The sequence below is a fragment of the Mchenga conophoros genome, linkage group LG12, assembly GCF_057382185.1.
Source record: "Mchenga conophoros isolate Kocher_MC1m ecotype Shallow Benthic linkage group LG12, M_conophoros_male_GT1.1, whole genome shotgun sequence".
In the NCBI taxonomy this organism is placed as follows: domain Eukaryota; kingdom Metazoa; phylum Chordata; class Actinopteri; order Cichliformes; family Cichlidae; genus Mchenga; species Mchenga conophoros.
The window spans coordinates 17,739,950-17,762,620 of NC_140537.1; the positions used below are offsets into that span (position 1 = coordinate 17,739,950).

The window sequence follows — 22,671 nt, forward strand, 5'->3', positions numbered from 1 at the left end:
TCAAAGCCATCAGATGGCACTTTGAAGATCAGTGGAAAATGACAATTAAATCGCCAGCTTACCTGTTTGTTCAATCAGAATAGTCTTAAAAAGAAAATTGTGAGAATGGGTGACGAAGCATGAGAGATGAGAGAGACGTGAATGACAGACATGCTTTGAGAGACTAGATGTAAAAGTGTCCTGTATATGGAGTGGATACTGAAAGGTACAGGGGTGTGAACTAGAAATTGGAAGAAAACGAGCAAGAAGGACAGCAAGATAGATGAGAGAGGAAAGAAGTGGTGGGAAGTATAGATGGAGAAGAGTAGAAGGAAGACTGGCAGGGATGAATAGGAGAACTCAGAGACACAAGGGTTGGCCTGTCTGTGTTTAAAAATCTTTACTGCAGCAGAGAGAGAGAGAGAGGAGCGAGGCTTTTTCAACTAAGCTGGCGTGCGGCTGGCTCCCAAACAGCCTTTAAATCATTAAGCTAGATGCATACATAGCATCGCCTGCCATGGGTCGTGCATTAATACCAGTACCATCTGCAAAGGGTAAGACAGTACGTGCAGGCATGCATGTGTGTATGCATGACTCTGCGAGTTTGTGAGTGAGTCTGAGGTCTACTGTCAGCCATCCTGGGAGCCTAGCAGAGACTACAGACCAGGTTATGTAACCAGTCTATGGCAGCTGTGCCTGTGGCTGTCAGTGTCTCAAACACCCACAAAACACACAGTTGTAACTCACACACACAGATGCACAAGTGCACAAACCTAAAACGCATACATAAGAATGAATGAGTAAGCATTTTTTTTCTTGCAAGAGAGCAAACTTTTGACAAAAACAACTGTTATTAAAAGGAAGCTTACATGGTTGCACATGTTTAAATAGATTCTGCAGACAATTACACACGAGCACTTTGTGTATGCAGCCAAGCCTGTGATAGTTTAAGCCCCATAGCTCTGTGTGAGTGGCCAAGTGTCGACCCATGCATTAAATGGGTGGTTTTTGGGGTCACTCTTTTTTCACTTCTTTTTTTTTTTTGCATGAGTGGTTGAAGAGAGCACAGTGGCAGCCGGCTTCAATGCTGGCATCGGGATGAATTCTAGCCCCAAGGAAGAAGAGGCAGATGGGGGGGTGGGGTGTTAAGGTTTTGGGATAACTGGTTGCTGCCAGTGGATCACTATAGGTGTTACATAACAGAGAAACTGGGGAGGGGGGGTGGGGTGTATATTTGATTAATACTGCTCCTTGACTTACATCCAAAAAGGTCATAGAATGATAGATCACTGCTGAAAAAAAAGGGTGGAGGAAAGTGTGCCGTTGGGAGAAAAAGTGGGAGGAGACAAGGGAGATGGAGAAAGGTTACTAGAAGACAATGAGTGAACTGAAGGATGGAAGAAATGTGAACTGGAGCATTATATTTAGGGAATAAATGCAGAGTGGAAATAAAGTGAGGGACTTTGTCAGCTGGTCCAAAAGTATGCTAGAAAGGGTACGGCTGGAATAAAACAAATAACCCACACAGACAGAAGGATAAATAGAAGGATTTGGAAAAAAGCCAGTGAGTTTGTGTACAGATAAACTAAACAGGAAGATGACAAGATGTGTTTATCTTCTTTCATTTCTCCTTTAAGGGCTGTGTGGCCTTAAAGAAAAGCTATACAAAGACGCACATTATGCATGAGTTTCCTTGTCTCTTTGGGCATGCATGCAGGCTTGCACACATGCACGCGTGCACGCGCTGACTAAATCCATGACATTCCAGAATTAACTAGAAGGGTCATGTTTGTGTGTTGAGTGGGCATTTGAGTCCCTGTCACAGTGTTTCTATCAGTCTGCTGATGCCTACGCAATATCGATATGTCCTTAAAAGTGTCAGAAAAACATGCACACGTAGCGAAAAAATAAAACAGTGACTCATTGTCTCATTGTTTTACATTGCAAACTGTCTTTGTCCTTTTAGACACCTTTGCTAGCTAACATGGAAAAATCACACTGGCCAGCAGATGAAGTCTAGACATCTGTGTACAGTTCACTATCGTTCACTGGCTAAAAATGAAACCTGAGCTCTACAGCTACACTTTCCGCTCCTCTGAGCTGCACAAGTCTCCTGCTTCCATAGTCTCTGGCTTCTGTTCATCCTCCAGTCATGCAATTAAAAATAATTGTTGGAGTCTAGGAACACTTAGGAGGTTTAAATATAAACCTGTGAGCAGGTGTGTATCTGCCAAGCGCAGTGATGTATGAGTAGACAGTTGTGTTACACTTGTTAACCAACACATGACCGAACTTGCTTGGGGCCTCGGTGAAGATCCTCAGATGGAGGATGATATCTGGGAGTCAGGTACTGTTGATCCCCCTGAGAAACTGTCCACGCCACCACCAACGCTGCCTTCTGGTTATATCAGTGCGTGCATGCACATGCACGCACTCTCTCATGCACACACACACACTGACTTAAATAGTCCTGCAGGCCAGTAGTAAAGGATTTAACGCCGTACTCTGATATCTCCCTTGTATTTAACTTTCTTTCCTTTTTTACGGAATCACACATATTCACACATATCAAAGCATCAGCAGGAAAATTTGTGATTTGTTCTTCTGAAAAGCCTTGGTTATTGCCGGTCCCATCCTTTTGATCCCTGTAGCATTAATTTCTGGTTCTAATGCTGGGCTGACAGTGCCTCTCGTTCTCTCTAATACTAATAATCCCCTCCCTGGCTTTTTCTATCTTGCCATTCTTTTCTGGCTATCCACTGTTTCATTGGAAACAGAGAGGATTTAACAGTACTGTACATCACGTCTGGATCCCCCGTTTGTCACCGCCATTTTTGGTACACTCAATTCAAATGTCCTTTGGCACATATCGCTGACAACCACTTGTAATAAGTCAGGATTCACAGTTGGCCCTTTATCCTTGTTTAGTTTTCTAAAAACAGCACTAAGAAGCCTACTGCCATCACCATTAGCCAAAAAGCTGTTAGGTAACTGCCAGGTTGCACTATCTTTTTATTGCTTTCTCTATCTCTCTCCTCTACCTGTTGTACGTGCGTCTGAAGGTGTGACAGCTAAGGTGGCAAGGGAAAAGGATATTTTTAACTCTGAAAGTCATAAATCCACATGGAGGGTTCAGGAAGCTGCTTCTTTGACAGCTCAGGTAAACAAAAGAATCTCTGTTCTGTACTTCCTGGCTGACGTAAACGGGACCCCCCTCTGACAGGAAATTGGAAAACGTCAAGCCTTTTTTGTTGTTGTTGACAAAGAAAATCGATGTCTTAGGTCTCGAGGGAAATAAAGCAACGGTGATATAGATGAAGTGAAGGTGTATGGCTACACTGAGAGCAGTTCATGGCTGAATAGCAGGGCGCACACATGGCTCATGTGTCTGATGAATAGATGCCATTTTTAGCTGCTGGTGTCTGTCACTGCTGGACCGAAGTGTTGCACTGGCATCCACGTCATTGGAACAACAAACCAGAGCCTTTATAAATGTTTCAGATGCTCTATTTACGGGGGCCTTGGTTTGGGTTTTGAATAAGTCGCAACCCCGAATGGACTGATTAGCTGGCTACAGACTGAACTGCATCTGTGGTGTGGTGTGGCAGTGGTGTCGGTTTTGTAATAGCACAGATTTCTCCAGGAAAGTTTTAAAATGGGTATTAACATGTGTGTTGACATGTCAGAAATGTTTGTAAGCAGTTTATGGAAAGGGGATTTTGGTAAGCTTTTCAGAGTGATGTTTGGTTTTAAAAGAGGAAGTCAGGTGACCTGTGCAGTACTTCCGTTTTGCACCAAGGTTAAGTACAGAGGTGACAGGTGGTCATACATGGCTGCCACGCCAAGAGAAGACGAATGATGATGCATGAAAGACCAAAAATGCTCATTAGAAAGGTCTGGGGGTTTATACTTCCCTTTTTTTTGCACAGCCAACTTAGATTTCATCATCTCGTATTATGTTTTCTCTAAAATGAAAATGCTCTGAGTGATTCAAAAGAGGAGCAGAAAGGGGGAGAAAAGAATAGTAAACTCCAGGGAAGTCTCGTTCTTCTTCCTCTGTCCATCCACCTCCTCCCCCTTCTCTATGTTTCTCTCTCTGTGCTGTTACAGAAATAGCTCTGTGGTCCTTCTTTTGCTCAGCCTGTGAACCATGTGTTCTGTTGAGGGGTTTGGCAGAAGCCTGAATACACTGGGCAGCACAGCTATGGGGGCTTAGATCCTTAACAAAGCTCCCCTAAGCTGGGCTGGGCGACAGCTAGTGGCTACTGTGCCTGATGTTGTTGTCAGTGTCAAAATGCAGTGTCATTCTTCCTGTGGTTCTTTATCAAATGCTGTTTTATTTTTGTTTTTCATGACTGTTGAATTAACCACTTCTCATTTTGATTCTTTCTTCTCTCGTGTTTTCCAGGGCCCTCTCCATGGATATAGACACAGACTATGAGCGGCCCAATGTGGAAACCATTAAATGTGTGGTGGTAGGGGATAATGCAGTAGGCAAGACCAGGCTAATCTGTGCCCGGGCCTGCAATGCCACCCTCACACAGTATCAGCTGCTTGCCACCCACGTGCCAACCGTCTGGGCCATCGACCAGTACCGTGTATGCCAGGAGGTGGGTACATGCACACAGAGTCAAACACAGTTCAGAAAGAGCTGCATAGACAGATTTGGGTACAGTTCTGGGCATTGTACAGAGACCGAAACACAGGCTATAGTAGTTACACATATGTATAAAAAGTAAGTAAAGATTATCAACACTGAAAATGTTGTGCAGGCCACTTAGAAATATTTGTCTGTGTTGCAGGTGTTAGAGAGATCTCGTGATGTAGTGGATGAAGTCAGTGTGTCCCTGAGGTTATGGGACACATTCGGGGATCATCACAAAGACAGACGTTTTGCCTATGGCAGGTGAGCAGATACACTCAGTGAAAAAAAACACACACACGCACACATATACACACAAACACCGTTTGAAGCTATCCGCTTGCCCCAACTTCGTTACTGACCCGGTAACACCATTTGTTGGCTGACCACAAGGTTAACTATCTTAAAGCGTGTTGTTCTAGTTTCCCATTTTAATTGGCGCTGCCAAGGAATTGCTTTGTGTTGGCTGTGTAGTTTGTAAGGCATTAACACAATTTACGTGGGCTAACATATCACCAAATTCATTGTTGGCTTCTTCAGCAGAATGCAACCAATCTATTACACCCACAGAAACATGTCAGTGTAACTTTCCCTCACCCAAAAGTTGCTTTTTGTGTAATCCAGCTGCCATGCTTTTTTAGTTGAACTCTGCTCTCAAGCTGTTACATCCCTCCTCCCTCAGATGTGATTGGATCATCACTACATCCTCTTATTTCCCGTGCCTCTATCAAAGCTGCTTCATTGGCATGAAATGCAAAAGTACTTATTGCCAAAGCAAAATTCAGCAGATAGAAATTCGATTCACACCGAGCAAAAGTTGGCCAGCGACATCAAACTGAACAATAAAAAAAAGAAAGGATACATTTTAACCATGCTTAAAAAGGCTGCTGTACTCTATATTGCACTCTGCTGTATGTTTTACCAACAATGGGTGGATCCTTAAAAAAGATCCTTAAGAAAAGCAAACAAACCCAGATCCCTCCCTCAGTCATACGTAAGGTAAGTTAAACAGAAGTGCCGAGTCATTGCGGTCATTAGCCTTCGTTTTGTTAAAATAAAGTTTCCTTAAGATATTCTTTGGCGAGTTGTCTTATTTTAGAATGTCTCAGGCCAGATTCAGATGGCTTACGCTTTAAAACCTGAACCATTAAATAAGAAAAAGACAGAAAATGTGAATTTGTTTTAGATCTGTTTTGCAATTTAGTGTAATTTAATTTAAAAAAAAAAACACTGGGATCACACTGATTAGGCTGGTGTATGCACTTTGTGTATCAGGTCACCTTGTCCCTGTGTCAGGTGTGTTTGAGTGAGAGGTGTTTATTGAGGTGTGTTTATTGTCAAGTAGCATGTAGTTCATTTGTTCATTTTGTTCTTGTTTTGCTGCTATGATACAAATTAGGCCAAAGTGTCTGTACATGTGCACATTGATATGCCTCTATTTGTATATGTTTTGGTGTGTGCGTGCGTGTGTGCATGTGTCTGTCTGCATGCCCTGTATGCTTTGTCAGCCTGCAGTCAGCTGATAAAAACACAACGCCAGCTCAGCTGTTTTTCCGTGCCCGATGTCACTGGCTCCCCTCCCACTCATCCTCGTTCTCTCCCATTCCATTCATCTGAGCCGCGCTTTATTCTCCATCCTGTCCTCAGGCTCCTCTGATTCACCTCACCTCCCCCTCCTCTCTCATTACCTTAACCGAATTTACATCATAAGGCTCTGTTGTGCCCTTGACACTTTGCTACCTCCTAACCCAGCCTTTTGTTGATATCAAAACTCAAAACATCACATTGTCAAATGATACCCAGATTGTCACATGGCTTGTTAGAAGAGGAACACTCAGTTTGGGAAAATAAACACAGAGTGAAAATAGGTCAAGTTAAAAAGTTTTTCATTCAGCAGAGATTCAGAAATTTAAAAAAACAAAAAGTTAGAGATTGAAGCACTTCCAGCATGATTTGCCAGTGTGATACAAATCCACTTTGTTTGTACATTTAGAGGCAGACTGGGGCAGGTCTTCACAAAATGCAGATAGGAGAAAAATATAATCCATATAAAGGATGACCTGTTGGTCCATATATCACGTGTCCAAAAAGAAAACAAATTTTTATGCATTTATATTTGAATGCGTCATAAGCCATTATGTACTGACAATTTTTATATTCTAGATTAGTTACATAATCTACATTATGTTTGTAGTGTTAATAGGATCGCCTGTCAGTCCAGCAACAGCATTAATGAAGACACTACAACTTGTTATGAACAAATTAAAAAGACTTTACAGTTTGCATTTATATGGTGCCACTTGCTTTAGTAAAGTTGACCACGCAGCAAGACCTAGATCTTAAATGGAAAAACATACAAACAAACCACGAGATCCGATGCATGTACACATAACATGACCTCAAATAGCCTAAGCCGTGGCAATGATCCTTGTGCAAAGTGCAAATGGGAGTTCCTGTGTGTGTGTATGAGAGAGAGAGAGAGAGCATGAGCAGTGATGTAATACTTCAGTATTGTATATTACATCCTTGCCAGTGGAAGCTTTGCAGAGATTATGTAGTGAAAGTAAAGAGGACTATGGAACCCGTGTCTGCACTGCCGAAAATGTCACAGTTGATTTAGTGCAGTTCGGTTTCATTTCCTTTAAAGAAGAGGGGACGTCAGGTTAGCTGCCTTTGTGTGTTACTTGTAAATTAAGCTGTTTGTCCCTCTTCTTCAAGGATGCTTCCTGTTAAAAGATTTTCACGTTTTAGTCAAGTAGTCAGAGTATATTTGGATTTCTTACAGTGCTGCCTTTGTGTGCTCATTAAAGTGGGTCATATTTTCTAGAGCAAAGGTATTTTGCCAAAGGAAATAGACAATTTTAAGTGGCATTTAATGATCCTCTCAGATTCATTAATGGGCTTTTCTCCCACTGTCTGATGAACAATGTGTGCCTGACAAAAACTGGAACATATGTATATTTAATTATCTTCAAGTTATCAGCGATGCTTAATCTAGTGCACAAATTACATAAGTCTTTAGTAGTCTTGTGCTGCTGGGATCAGAAGTCCTGTGTTGTTGCGCTGTTGTGAGGAGCAGATCATTTAGCAATTGAGCATTTTTGCCTCGTCAGCATTGCACAGGCACTAAATGATCCATCCCGCTGGCACGAAGCTCAGTCAAACATTACCTAGTAAGAGAAATGCCTGCACCAACATGTCACAGAAATTTCAACTCTGGAGAACAGCTGTAAGTGCTGCCGTCTGCCTGCTCAAACACATCAGAAAAGGAGAAAATGAAATTCCGTGTGTGTGTGTGTGTGTGTGTGTGTGTGTGTGTGTGTGTGTGTGTGTGTGTGCATTTTGATCTATTCTTAGCTTTCTCTTTGTGGTCCATGTAGCCTTGAAGGGCTTATGGAGATTTACGTAAGAGAGAGCGGGAGAGAGGGAGAGAGAGAGAGGGGCAGGCCAGACAAATCAGCAGCCCAGAGGCCCAGAATCACAGACACACAGACCCACTCGCGCACACACGTCTTCTGACCCCAGCTTTCTCACTGGCACTGTCCATGCTCCTGCAGTGCCTTGCAGCAGCTCAAAAAAGCTTCATCCACACATGTATGTTTTAAGCATAAACTTGACAAGACGTCCGTTGAATCGGCACCGATCCTTTTCATTTCCTTTTTTTATCTCTGTCTCCTTGATGCCATCAAAGACCACATGTCTTCTGATGACTGGCATCTTCTGCTCATGACATAACAAATCAGCCCTCCTCTCTTTTTGCCTTTTGAGAGATCACTGATATTCTTTTCACCCCTGCTCTCGCCACCCTTTTAGGTCTGATGTAGTGGTGCTTTGCTTCTCTCTGGCTAATCCTAATTCCCTGCGCCACGTCCGCACCATGTGGTTCCCGGAGATCAAGCACTTCTGTCCCCGGACGCCCATCATCCTGGTTGGTTGCCAGCTGGATCTGCGCTACGCCGACCTGGATGCTGTTAACCGGGCGCGCCGACCGCTAGCCAAGTGAGTTGCATTTTACATTAGGCATTAACAGACGGGTTTAGAGGGAACCTTGACCCTGTGGCTTCAGTGAGATGTGCATGTGATGTGCATGCCTGGTTAATCAGCAGCAGGAACTAAATCACCATAAATGAGGCAATTTTAATGCGTTTTTGCTTTGTGTTGTGAAGAAAAGTTAAAACGGTTAAAACGGTCAATTTTCTGCTCTTTTGAAAAAGATTGGCTTGCACTGATGTCATCAGTGACATCATGTTAGCTGTTCTTAAAACTAGCACTGAGATGAATACCGCTTTCTTATAGCATTGTTTTGTGCACCTAATTATATTGCTTGCGGTTCTTTATCTGACTGCTGTCATCATTATGATTGTTATGTCTTTCTCACTCACAGACCCATCAAACCTACAGATATCCTTCCTCCAGAGAGAGGCCACGAGGTGGCAAAAGAACTTGGTATTCCCTACTATGAGACCAGCATCGTTGCCCAGTTCGGTGTCAAAGATGTTTTTGACAATGCAATCCGTGCTGCCCTTATCTCCCGTCGACATCTGCAGTTCTGGAAGTCGCACCTGAAGAAGGTCCAGAGGCCCCTCCTCCAGGCGCCATTCCTGCCTCCTCGGCCACCACGCCCCATAGTGGGCATCCCAGACCCGCCTCTAACAGACGGCGAGGGCCCCGACTCCCTTTTCTGTCAGCCACTGTGTGCTGATGTTCTTTTCCTTCTGCAAGGTGGCACTACTCGAGTTTTTGCACACAAAGTCTATCTGGCTACATCCTGCTCCAAGTTCTATGACCTCTTCACCCTTGATCTCGGTGGATCGTGTACCGGGCCATGGGGGGAGGAACAGGAGAGCAAGGAAAAATCGGAGAGCGGGGAGGAAGACGAGCAGAGCCGGAGAGGAGCCAAGGAGCAAGCTGGACGTACTAAGAGCCTAGATATTGATAAAGATGGGGTTGACGGAGGAGTGAGAGGCCTGAATCAACCCCAGCTGCGCCAGCAGGGCTCTTTGAGGACTTCCCAGAGTGATAATGCACTTCCTTCTCGAGCCCAGTACTCCATGGGAGCACTAGGGACTGGGCGAGCACTTTCAGGATGGGGAAGGGGGTTCTTGAGTGTTTGTTTGGAGCACATAGATGATCCCGTGACTGGACACCCACGACTCATGACTGTGGTAGCCATGGATGCACTTATACAGGAGGAGCCATTCAAGGTGATAAAGTTAAAACACTGTTACTGAGAAAATAATTTTATTGATCGGAATATGTGAGATATTCTGCACCATTATTTTAGTGCAGATTAGCCTTTGATAGTCAAAAGAAGCAAAGAAACAAACAAAGATTTCATCTTTCCAAAGCTCTGTATATTTGACCTCTCTGATTGGTTTTTGTTCTAGGCTGTGCTTCAGTACCTATACACCGGCAGTTTGGATGAGGGTCGAGGAGATCTGATGCAGGTCGCCACCATCGCGGAGCTACTTGAGGTGTTTGACCTGCGAATGATGGTGGCCAATGTTTTGAACAGAGAAAGCTTCATGAACCAGGAGATCACCAAGGCCTTCCACGTCCGCAGAGCCAACCGCATCAAGGAGTGTCTCAATAAGGGGACATTTGCTGGTAAACCACAATGCCATCCGCTCACTGGCTTGATGCTTTCAATAACACTGGTCTTTTTGTACTGTATATGCTTTCCATATATGCATCAGTATGTGTTTTTGTGTCTGTCTGTGTTTGGGTATACATGTGTCTGTGTGGGGAAGAGAAGTGAATGAGGGTTACGAGAGGTTGTTGAGGAGACCATGTGACGAAGACAGGAAACAGCACTCTCTTTCACTCTCTGAAAATGTACACCCTGTGTTACATTTGGTCATTCTCTTTCCATGTAGTACTTGCTATGCAAAATGCATTCATATGTTTTTCAAAATCACAGTCAAAACATTTTGATGACTGACCGTTGCTTCACATTGTTTTGTGTTGGGTGTTATGTGTATCCTGTATTTGTGTTGTGTTGTCGTCCCTCCCTCCTGAGCTGTTGTGTATGCATGATGCCACAGTGTTTCCAGCTAATGGTGAACATCTGACATTTCTGACAAAAAAAAAAAAACCCTTGCTCAATTTCATTACTTTCTATACTGTTTGTGTCGTGTTCGTTATTAACATTAGTGGATCTAAGTTTTCAATAATCTAAAAATTGCAGAAATGTTCCCATGACTTATTAAATGTTCAATTAAAAACAGGTGTAGTTTAACATGTGGCACGTTAAGAACTGCAGTGGAGAAGCTAGTGTATTTTCATGTCACTTAAACATTTCCTCTATCAAAGCTCTTGTTTGCACAGGATTTTTCTCTGTGATCCTTGCATCTACTCTCCTTCCCTTACTCTATGTCAAAAGCTGTTCTGTCCCCCCGTCAATTTATCTCTCTGTCTGTCTACCTGTGTCTTTGTGTGTGTCTGTCTGGCCTCCTGTCTGTCTCCGTGTGTCTTTGTGTGTGTCTGGGCGTCTGCCTTGTCCGTCTTTCCCCCTCTGTAGCTTGGGCTTCTGTGGCATACCACGAGATGAACGCTCTTTTCCGCCCCGGTTTTAGATGTGGTGTTCCGACTGGATGATGGTTGTCTCCCAGGCCACAAGCCCCTGCTTATCTCCAGCTGCGACTGGATGGCGGCCATGTTCCGTGGCTCTTTCATGGAAAGTTACATTGAGGAGGTGAGCTCAGACAAAGTGGGAAAAAGTCGAGGATGGAGTTACCTTTAAGTTTTGAGAAGGGATCGAGTGTCCGTGTCCTAAATCCTGCTAAATTCCCAGTAGTAACTCACAACTAGCAAGAAACGTTTTTAAGGCCACTTTGAAATGTTCCAAAACCTTTTAGATGAAATTGATTAGAAATGTTGTAAATGCCAGTTTATGGCTAATAGCCTAACTAATATTAAATAATTTATGTTTATAATAACAGGGTATTTATGTGTGTACCAATATTGTAGCAGATATGATCCAACAACCTTTAAATGGATAAGCTCTCTAGAAAAGAGATGCAAAGAACACTTGAGCTATATTAGATATTTCTTTTTCTTTTATTTTTTAGAAACTTTTGAAAACAAGCTTTATTATGCTATCTTAGCCATGCTATCAGATTGCCCTACAAACCTTTTACTTACTTGTAGATGTGGTTGAAACTCTTTACGGCTCATGAGAATTGACCTACATAATAATTCACACGTCCGCACCTCCGTATACACAAATTTCCTGCACATGAGTACTGCTTGGCTTATCCCAACTCATATACAAGCATTATTATTTGCCATAAAATGTAATGATTTGCACTGATTATATTAGAGCTGGCTATTTATGTCTATAGCCTGTATACATAAAAACAAATATGCAGTCATACAAAGACACAGACGTGAACTTTTTGAGTCTGACTTCCTGTTTTTTGTGGTTTGACGCGAACCACAGCGTATCGTGTTGTGTCAATAGGTTGAAGGCTCACATTTTGCACTAACTCTTCTCATCTTCTATCAACTCAGTGACAGGCTTTAACTTCCTCTCTGGTTATGTGAGCCCCAGGGAAATTCTCATAAAATTTTTCTGGGTAGTAAAATTTAGTCAGACTTCTTATGCTGCAATCACCCGAGGTTTAGCTTCAGGAGGTTACTGGGTGCAGGATGTGTCTGACATAACCAGAGAGGAAGTTAAAGGCTGTCACTGAGTTGATACTCCTCGGACAGTGTTGCTGAACCAGATCCCACTGGGTATGGTTACTCTCAAGGTCAGCAGGTTTAGGTTACCCAATCCCCTGGAAGTTCTGGAAGTTTTCTGGAACTGAAGCAATTGGTAAAGATAAAGCTGTGGTCAAGAAAAGCATTGCTTTTTTTGTTGTTTGCACATGCAGATGGATGGGATTTCTTTCTGGAACACACCACATGAGTCTGTGTGCAAAAACAACCATTGCAGCTATTGTTTTCACTAGTGAAAACAGGACATCGGGATCAGTGAGGGGACGCAGTGTTTGCTGCTGGTGGTGGGCTGCTGGTGTCTATGGTTACACTAAACAGTTCATGTTAATGGCATGAGGCTGGCAGCACGTAGAGGACAGGTGGTCTGGACACAAAGATTCAAAGCCTGACCGGACAATGATGCTGTCAGCAATTTTGTTTATGAACAGCTGTTTTGTTTTGTTTTATTTTATTTTATTTTATTTGCTTGCTGATTTGCTTTATCTTAAATACATGTTGTTGTTTTTTTACTCCTAATTTGTAAGCTGTTGTTTATCTCACCAGGATGGTGCACTTCTTGCTTTGCTTGCTGACTTTTAAAGTTGCTTCTTTCAAATTTGCTACAAGACCATAAGTTACCATGCTCTAATGTGTCTTACTTCCTGTGAGCTGCGCATATGAAGTGAATGCTAAACCACACTATTAAAAACCCCAAACACTGGTCTTTAAATAGAAGCAGAACTTTAAGAGCATGACACAATACAACTGCTCAACCCTAAAACAGCAGATGATCTAGCTTTAGTCACATCGTCCTGAACATTGAGCACATTTGACATACGTATTAACATGATGTGATATTTTTATAAAAATGAATTTAAAAATCTGAATATGACAAGAAAGAATCTGATTAATCTGGTGATAATACATTATCGTTATCCAAAAACAACTTATATTTCAAACTTAGGTAATGCACAATGCACATTTATTAGCATCTACTAGATACATTTTATACAGGCAATACATTGCTAATAAACAGCCTTATCATGTTACCATCACATTAGTTTGAAGTAAGTATTTTATATATTTGTGAAATATATATAAATTAATAATCCCTAACTCTAAGTGGGAGAGCATCATGTGATTAGAGATGTGTTTCTCTATTTTTATGCCCATGGCACACTTCCCTCTCTGTATTTTTGTGCTCACACATTTCGGTGTTCATGCTGCACTGCGATTGCACAGCTATTCTTGACTTGTGCAGAGCAGCATTAAGTTGAGTCTCACAAAAAAATGTGCTTAAAATCCCCGTCACTTTTTGTGGCATTGGTTTTAGTATAACATTGGTACAATGATTTCATACATTAAGGATTTTCTTTTCTTTGTGAATTCAAAGGTGATCTGGGTGTAATTTTCTCTATTGTGTACTGTTCAAAAGGCACAAGTCAAAAGACACCTCTTGTGGTTTGCTGTGTCTGTGGATAGACCGCTGATTGTGTCATGGTACACCCATGGATTACTTACTAGGTGTGTGTCTGTGGTTTTGTGTTCACCCTGGGAGTGTGTATCCTGGTGGAGTATTACATGTTGAGAAAAGACTAGTCTATCAAGTGTGAGAGCCTCTGCAGCTCTGTCATACTCCTTTTTTTTTAACTGTGAGAAAAAAATTTCTCCCTTTTAACCCTTTTCTGTCACATTTATGGTGATGCTGCACGCTGTTTTTTCCTGACTACCTTTTTGTATATAACAGGAAGAGTAGGGTTGAAATTATGCCTGAATGTGTCATTTGCACTTTTATTTTTAGTCATTGCAGCTTTGCAAGTAATTGCAAATTTCACTAAACTTACAAATGAACAGTTATGATGGCAAAAGTAGAGCCGACAGATCGTACTCATACATTTTCGGAACCTGTGACTTTGTCCATCTATTAATTCTTCCTGATCCAGCTGGGAGGCCACCCATAGCTCTACGTTGTGTCTTTTTTTATCATAACGACAGGTCACACTAAGCTGACATTCTCCTAATTGGCTATAGGAGTGAAGGGTGGTGAGTGCCTCAGTGGGTACACTGAGGCAGAGTGCTCCTGAAGAGGTCAGGTTATCACTCTCATAATCCTTCCTCCTGTCCTTCCCAGGCTTAGACGGTCATCTAGTTTGTGGATCTGGTTATAGCCTTGCAGTAATTAAGATGTTTTGCTTTTATGTGTTTGTTTACCACCGAAAAGTGGTGGAGGAGGAGCATGGTCAGGTCTAAGTGATGTTATGGCAGCGTCAGTGTCAATATGGCTGAACATTTTACTTAAGAATTAGCTTAAGAAAAAGACTCCATATCCCAACTATAAACATTAGCCTAAAGTATCTTGTTTTTTAGGCTGCTTTTTAAGTGTGAGAATCTGGAGTGCTATTTTTTCTCATTATTAGCTTAACTTGTTGATAACAGTTAGTAGATAAAATGTCATAGATTATTTTATCATTAGAACAGAGTGTGGCTAAATGAGATGAACTACATAGTATATCTCTTTGACGAACGCTGCCACAGTCTGTCTCATCTGTGTCAGTGTCTTAGTCTGCACATTGAGGCTAGGTTTGTGTTTTCCCTGTGCACCACATTGCACGGTTGTATGTATGTGGGGTTTATCTGGATTTAGCCCTATTGCTTACATCACGAGCCAGATAGAGCCCTCATCTGAGCCAAGATCAAAGGGAATGCGAACAGTATGTCCTCTGCCCTTTACCTCCAGATACCTACAGCGCTGCTTTCATTGGTATTACTGAAACCTTACCCTTTACTAAACATTACAATCCACATGTCAGAATTTGCCAACATGTTTTTTTGTCGTAACACAAAAATTGTAAGTTCAGAAGACACATACAAATATGCAGTGTTTTTTGACATAAGGACCACTCATGTGAGGATATATCAGCGGTCCCCAACCTTTTTTGCGCCACAGACCGGTTTATGCCCGACAATATTTTCACGGACCGGCCTTTAAGGTGTCGCGGATAAATACAACAAAATAAAACTAGTACCGGTACCGAAAAAAAGAAGATTTATTCATAACACACGTGAAAAGACCCAGGAAAACCGAGTTAACGATAAAAACGATAACAAAATAACGCTGAAAACCGATAAAAACCCTAAAAACTATACATTTCACACCTGAGCCTCAGCTCTCGCGGCCCGGTACCAAACGACTCACGGACCGGTACTGGGGTTGGGGACCGCTGGGATATATCTAATGAAAATGAATGTCTGCAATGCATTTTTTATATCTCATGCCTTGTTTTTGATCTGTTTACCCTTTATATGATAAATTTCCAGGTCTCCATCCCTAACACCAGTACAGCCTGTATGCGAGGGGTGCTGGAGTTCCTGTACTGTGGCCTCCTGACGCCTTGTCCTGGTCTGGAGCCCATGGAACTAATCGTTCTGGCCAACCGTCTCTGTTTGCCACGTCTCGTCGCCCTCACCGGTAGGGATCCTTTCTGTCATATTGAGAGCACAGGAAGGAACGTCCTCTCATTTAAATATCATGTTCTCACTTCATGTGACAGAACATGCGTTTGATAGTGTTTTATCACTTGCACTTTGCTCCTTTTATCAGTGACTCTGTAACATTTTTACGTATAGCCTTCTGTTTGCATCTAGTGCAGATTTAAAGACTAAGAATTTAGGACTGGGAGAAAAGATATCCATGTGCAAGTGCTGCATGCAAATGGGAAATACTGACATGATTGTTTCCATTTTTATGCATTTTCAGAGCAGCACGCTGTGGATGAGCTTCTCCGACTGGCAGTGAAAGGAATTGACATTGATGGGCAGGTGTTGGCTTACCTTGAACTTGCACAGGTCTGTCCTTTAAATAACAAATTATTTATAATTCATTAATGACGCTGAATTACTTTCATTTTTGCTAAAGGGGGAATCCATATTTTTATAGTGATGCTATTTTTTTCAGCTCTGTAACTCCTCATTTCTTCTCTGCTTCTCTTTTTGCAGTTCCACAACGCAAAGCAGCTATCAGCTTGGTGTCTCCATCACATCTGTACTAATTATAACAGCATCTGCCGCAAGTTTCCCAAAGATATGAAGGCCATATCTCCAGGTAAAGAATAAACTGCCTCCCTCAAATCCCTTTTAGACACGTAGCTTTTCTCTCAGTGAAAAAAGTAGGGACCTTATTTTGCTTTGCAGTGCTACAAGAATGTACATTTTCTGGGTTAAACACACTGCTAATGGACTGCAACACAGTGTGACTTGATCATCACAAACATTTGGTTGGAGTGGGAGGGCTGAAATATTTTTTTGTCTGGATAAGCACTGAGGCTGCATACCTACTGTTTTTTTTTGACGAAGAAAACGTTTTCAGTCAGTTATATCACAATTAAAATAATTTCTTTTTAAAAGGATTTGAATGCCAAACCAAAGTTTTGTGTTATTTCCGTACTGAATAAATGAAACCAATTAAATGAAACAATGTCCATTTATTCAGAAAAGGTGATCTCGACCACTCTTTAATTCCATCAGCGCACATCTTGAAATGACACAGAGAGTTTTCATGTTGCTTTTTTTCTGCAGTGACTTTTTCTTTTCATGCCTTTTTTTTTTTTGCTCTGCTCTCTGCAGAAAACCAGAGGCACTTTGAGAAGCAGCGCTGGCCACCCGTGTGGTTCCTGAAGGAAGAGGATCGCTACCTGCGCTCCCAGAAGGAACGTGAACGTGAAGAAGAGATCTTGCGCAAGCAACACACCAAAAGGGGCTGGTGTTTCTGGAGGCATCCATCCTCCTCTCCACATGTCTCTTAAAGCGCCCCAACCTGGAAAGTTGCACCTCCCCATCCACCTCCACACATATAGAGGAGAATTACCCCGAACCCCTCTATTAGTGGATAAATGACCCTCAGAGCTAATATGCCTGGATGTCAGCATGTTTGGGGGAATGTATGTGCCTCTTTATAAGTGTGGGTGACCACACAAATGCATTTTGCTATCCTGTGTGACACGTGTGGATTCAACTCATGGGTATGTGCATGGAGGTGTGATTGTATGTGTGCGGTATATTGTGATCGAGTGATGCTTCCAAGTTGAGTGCTTCCCAAACGCCCTGTTTGATAATGGCCTGAGGTTGCAGTGCAGCCCCTTTTGTCCCTCCAGAAGAGCTCGGTCCCTCCACCAGCACTCACAGTGTCTAAGCCGCGTGAGTGATTGGACTGGGAGCAAGGGCTCTCTATTTCTCTCAGTCTCCATCCTTCACATTGACCTTAATGACTATTACACATTGACCACTGCGGCTTCTCTTGGGGGAGCTTACCTCTGCCTTCACTTCTATACAGACTGTTAGCATGCACACACAGACCTATGCCCATTTTCCACCCCCTTAAAAAAACCAGCACTGTATTCCCAGGAATTGACACTGACAATGTAATTATTATTCCAACATTGTTTTTTTTTTTTATGTTTGGCGCCTTCTAGGAAACTTTTATCAGGTGAAATGGCGCATACTACTTCCAGGAAGCTGATGATTGCCGTCACAACCACACGAGATGTGATTGTAAATCTAGAGCCGAGGTTTGCTGGCAAGGGGGAACTCTAAAACAATTAGTACGTTAAAATGCTCCTGTCAAGAGGATTGATCATAGCCTTCGGTGATCCCGAAGTGGTGGTTCTTGGTGTTTATCACCCACCCGTGCACTTCCCAATCCTTTGCTGCGCACACAAAGCCACAAAAAAACAACAAAAACTAAACAAAAAGCTCGAAACCCTCGAATGACCACAGCAATAGGGGGCAAAGAGGGCCAGCCTTACTTGATACCTCCGCCATGGAGGAATGATGGATTCAGTATTAAACAACTGCGCTTGTAACGTCCACGACCACTATGTTACACTGAAGCACCTCAGCCAGCCTGCCTTTATACCCCTACACCACTAGGGGCAGCACTGCTCAGGGCCCTGACACTATCTTTCACACTAATGGATTTTAGGCCTGTGTCTTCTGCACTATACTTTCATTTGATGAGATTGCCAGTATAACTTCAATCCTTGCAGTGTTAAAAAAAACAAAACTTCAGCACCTGCAGTGTTATTAGTGCATTTATAACAAAACAACAACTATATATCACCAGATTTATTAATACCAAAGCTGTGATTCTTCTTCTTCTATTTATTTCTGCCTCCTTCCTGCCTTTCTTTCTTTTTTATTTTTATTTTTCAGGAAGAAGGGATGTAAGAGAGAAGTGAAAGTGATTGTAGGAGAAGAAGAAGGCAGAAAAATATTTGAATCCTTTGGATGGGTGGTGTTTCTAATCTGTGGTGTCAGGAGAAAAACCGTCACTTCTGAACATTGCCTTCGTTTCTGTTGCTCAATTTGAAAATGGTGCTGAAGACACAGTAAGACGGTGTTCGGAAGAACACACTCAAGAACCTGTGTATTTTTTTTGTGTTTACCTGCAAAGAGAATGGAGAGATTTAAGGAGGGGTTTTAAATTTTGACATAGGAGCATTTTAACCCTTATTGTTTCTTCTTCCTTTACTAACAGTCTGTAAGAGGTCATAATAGGTCATTGATATTTAGATTGTGTGGTTTGTCTGATTTAACCCACAGCAGTTACAAACCTTTTTTTTTGCTGCTTTCTGATTCAAAAACAACGTGATCTACGTTGCTTCGTTAATCAAGATTGAATTCGGAGGCGTGATCGTTGTTTCAAGAAACTTGTCAGTATATTGCTGCGTATGAGAGCAAATCTGATTTTCCTGTTGAGGGTGCTAATTTTGTCAGGCTTTCATACTGATTGTGGAGGGAAAAAAAGAAAAAAGATGTGTTGATGAATTTCTATTAGCACGTTGTTCTATTTGTGGGTTTGCGCCCCTCAGCTTTACCCAGGCACTAGATAGATAGATTGTGTGAGACATCTGGTCTGTTCTACCGTGCAAAGTCATTGTCAGCTCCTGAAGTAGAAGTTGAGTAGGACCTCATGAGACTCAAGTGCAAACTGAGCTGTTTCATCTCCAGAAAGAGTGAAAGTGAGCATATTTCAGTCAGGATTACACATATCCTGAATAAATGCATAGATAGTTAAAAATATCCCAATGCATGGCTTTGAGAACTTAGAAAAGAGACCTGAAGAAGAGGAAAGACTGTTTTTGATTAACTTACTTTTAAGTTTCTCATAGAATCTTTTTGTCTTAATGGTGTTAATGGTTAGTATGTCCCCATTAAGCCTATCTTGGTCCAGGTGCCTTATAGATGGACAAAACTGGAAACTAAAGTGGGATTTTAGCAGCTTCTTAGTTTAAAGCTGCAGACTGGTTCTGCAGTCAGCGACATGAAGGACACTGTAGACAATGGCCATGATCATAACTGTAAAATTTTCTGTGGTGATCCTTCATGCATCTTCAGCTATTATTCTTATTGAAGGATTTTTAAGACGATTGCCTGTGCAAAATCCTTTGGCCTTCTGTTTACTTCATGCAGACAAATGGCCTTTTAAACGTTTTTTTAGTATAGTAGAATATGCTGGCCTTAGAGTAAGGTGTTTTCTCTGAATCGGGACTCACGTCATGGTTACGTTTTTTTCCACTGACCAGATGACTGAGTGGTAGCAACAACACCAATTGCATTATAACTTCCAAACCACTGTTTTTGAGAAAGCAAAGCTTTTTATTAATTAGCGCTGGCTGGCCTGTGCGCTGGGAGGGTGCAACCACTTTTGGAGTGAAGTTAATTTCTGGCCTACCCTTGTCATTACAATGACATTTGAGTTGGAATGCACTTTTTCGTGTGTCTATACTATACCTCTTTTTTTCTGCACTTAGCATGGATTGATCCTTGTGTAAGATTGTTTGTAAACCTGAAGATTGTAGCATGACTTTTCCACTCAAGTCTTTCAAATCCTCCACATCTCAGTGACGAGATGGACGACACAACTTCTTCAGCTTCTTTAAGGTCTTGTACGCATTGAACTCCACAGTAGCTCTTTTCCTCGCTATGTGGCTTTATGCACATGCCCTTTTGGCTAAATTAGCTCTGCACAGCTGAAGGTAGCATCCAGCTCTAAATGATACACTACACAGGTTAGCGTGATAAAATAATGCAGAGGATCTGTTCCTGTGGTGCAGTGTTACAGCTCTCCATGTGTGCTGTTACTGTAGTTACTAAACTTAATGAAGCTTGTTTCTGTCATTTTTTTTTCTTTAATCTTGAAAAAAAGAAAGAGAGCAGTTGAAATCAAGGATTTATAATCCAGTGTAAGAATATGATGCTAAACGGCTGAAAGCCAAGAGTAATGTTTGGATTTAGTTTGCATGTAATGACAGAGGAATTGTATAAGGCATGATGCATGTTTCAGCAGTTAGATATATGTTACATATACAGCAGTTTCTTAATTTTTGTTGTTGTCACTCTGTTTGGGGATCACAACGCTGAAGGTTGACAGGGTTGTGGGAAATGTATAAAATAGAAATCATAAAAAACACTAATATTGATAACAGTAATTATATTTGAAAGCTAATTTGGGGTGACAGGGCATCGAGAAAGGGAGCATCAGGCCAGAGGCAGTTGAGAGAGGGAGTGATGGAGAGCCAAAACTGTAAGCTTTGTTCATTTTATTTAGCTCAACATTTGCCCAACACTGACTCCTACAGGCAAAAGTTATGTGTTGTCACACTGGCGGTAGAGTTCCTTTGTATTGTCGTGATCTCTCTATCTATCTTGATCACAGTGTATTTACTGTCACATTTTCCTCTGCTATTTGAGATGGAGCAGTTCTTCCCTCCTTGGAGACCTGAGCTCCCTATTTTAATGTAACACCTGGTGATGGAGAGAACACTTTTTGGGGGGGATTGGGGTTTTGTTGTTGTTGTTGTTGTTGTTGTTGTTGTTGTTGTTTTTGGTGTCTGGTGTCTCTCTCCTCCTGTGCCTTTAGTGAATTTTCACTCTTTTAGCTCTGTTCAGGCTGACGGCACAGCACTTACAGCCTCCCGGGCACAAAGTAAAGTCAGTTAAGCCAAGAAGTAACACACATGTGAACGCAGAAATAAATGTAGGTTGATATGCAGCATCTTAGAGCTTATGTGGAGTGACCTATGTTTCTTTAATGTTATTATTCATGCAAAAAGTAGTTACAGTCTATTGGAGTCAATTCTTCCAGTGATTACATACAGAGCTTTTCAAGTTCTCTAAGTGACGTCATCAAAAGCTACACAGCGGATGACATAAATAAACCAAGAAACCCAGCAAACCAGCAATTTAGAGTAACGTTTCCTTTTCAGGTGCCTGCACATTTTATTATGTAGCCGACTATTATGTGTCTGATGAGTATGCTGTCCATATATATATACACACCAGTTTTTATTGATCCAAATCAAAATATCATTTAATTTTCCATTTCTCTACTTAATCTTTGTCTTTAAGACAAATTCTGTAGTGCACTCTATTGCTTCCACTATTTCAGTATCCTTTTATTTGGGGAACTGCATCTGTGAATGATTGCTTGGATTGAAGGCAGATGTTAGCTGTGACATCTGTATTATTCTGCATTATGCTTTAATGAAGGTAGGTACTCTCCAAAGTACAATAAAGTGTTGTAAATTTAATACACGTCCCAGCTGGACATAACCTGTCATCTTCTAACTACTCATCACACTGTATCTCTTCATTAGATTCATGTATAAGAAAAGAGAGGTGTTCATATAGAGAGACATGGTGTGAATTAACCCCCTGGTCTATACTGTAACTTGTGGATCATATATACTGTATAGTATTGTTATGCACTTTTGTTTCCATCGACTCAAACGACTTAATAACATGTACTGCGTACGTTATTGTGTTTATTACAATAAAAGGCAAAAGAAAGAGCACACCACACTCACAAACTATTAAGGGCTTTCAAATTTTTTTTACAACAATCAGAATGTTTTGCTGCTTTTGCAAAAAATGTTTTGAAATGAAAATTTTGTAATATTTTTGAACCACTGTGATTTGTATAAAAAATAAATTCAAAAAGAAATGTAGAGAAAAGGTTTTTTTTTCTTTTTTGCCATTTCAGTATTTTAATGTTTGACATGAATTTTATTAAAACTATTAATCTTTTGCTGTTTCCTGGAATGGACGTCATTGCGGGTCTTTCTTTTTTTAGTTTGTTTGTTCTCATGATAAAGCTCCTCAGTGGATTTCCAACATAAAGAGGATTTCTTTTCTATTAAGAGTCTGTAATAACAAGACTGACAGAAAGATAGTGTATTGGGATTTTCCCAAAAACCATATCTTCAGAGAATTGTCCCGGAAAGAGAAAATATCCAGTCAGTGGCAGTTCTCTAGGTAAAAACTAATTTGTCACCCATAACTCTTTATGTCAG

The 22,671-nt window shown here is 41.5% G+C and overlaps 1 protein-coding gene across 4 annotated transcripts in view; it reads left to right on the top strand.

The window, feature by feature from the left end:
- The window catches only part of rhobtb4 (Rho related BTB domain containing 4), a 39,347-nt gene extending 16,942 nt beyond the window's left edge, over positions 1 to 22,405 (top strand). For all 4 annotated transcript variants that reach the window (XM_085294123.1, XM_085294125.1, XM_085294126.1 and 1 more), the window contains 10 exons: positions 4,388 to 4,589; positions 4,782 to 4,885; positions 8,435 to 8,620; positions 9,006 to 9,825; positions 10,009 to 10,228; positions 11,197 to 11,315; positions 15,641 to 15,791; positions 16,080 to 16,168; positions 16,319 to 16,424; positions 16,946 to 22,405. In XM_085294123.1, coding sequence (XP_085150249.1) covers positions 4,398 to 4,589; positions 4,782 to 4,885; positions 8,435 to 8,620; positions 9,006 to 9,825; positions 10,009 to 10,228; positions 11,197 to 11,315; positions 15,641 to 15,791; positions 16,080 to 16,168; positions 16,319 to 16,424; positions 16,946 to 17,124 — 2,166 coding nt within the window. In that variant the 5' untranslated portion in view covers positions 4,388 to 4,397 and the 3' untranslated portion in view covers positions 17,125 to 22,405. The remainder of the gene's footprint in view (positions 1 to 4,387; positions 4,590 to 4,781; positions 4,886 to 8,434; positions 8,621 to 9,005; positions 9,826 to 10,008; positions 10,229 to 11,196; positions 11,316 to 15,640; positions 15,792 to 16,079; positions 16,169 to 16,318; positions 16,425 to 16,945) is intronic.
- The last annotated feature ends 266 nt before the right edge of the window (positions 22,406 to 22,671 follow it).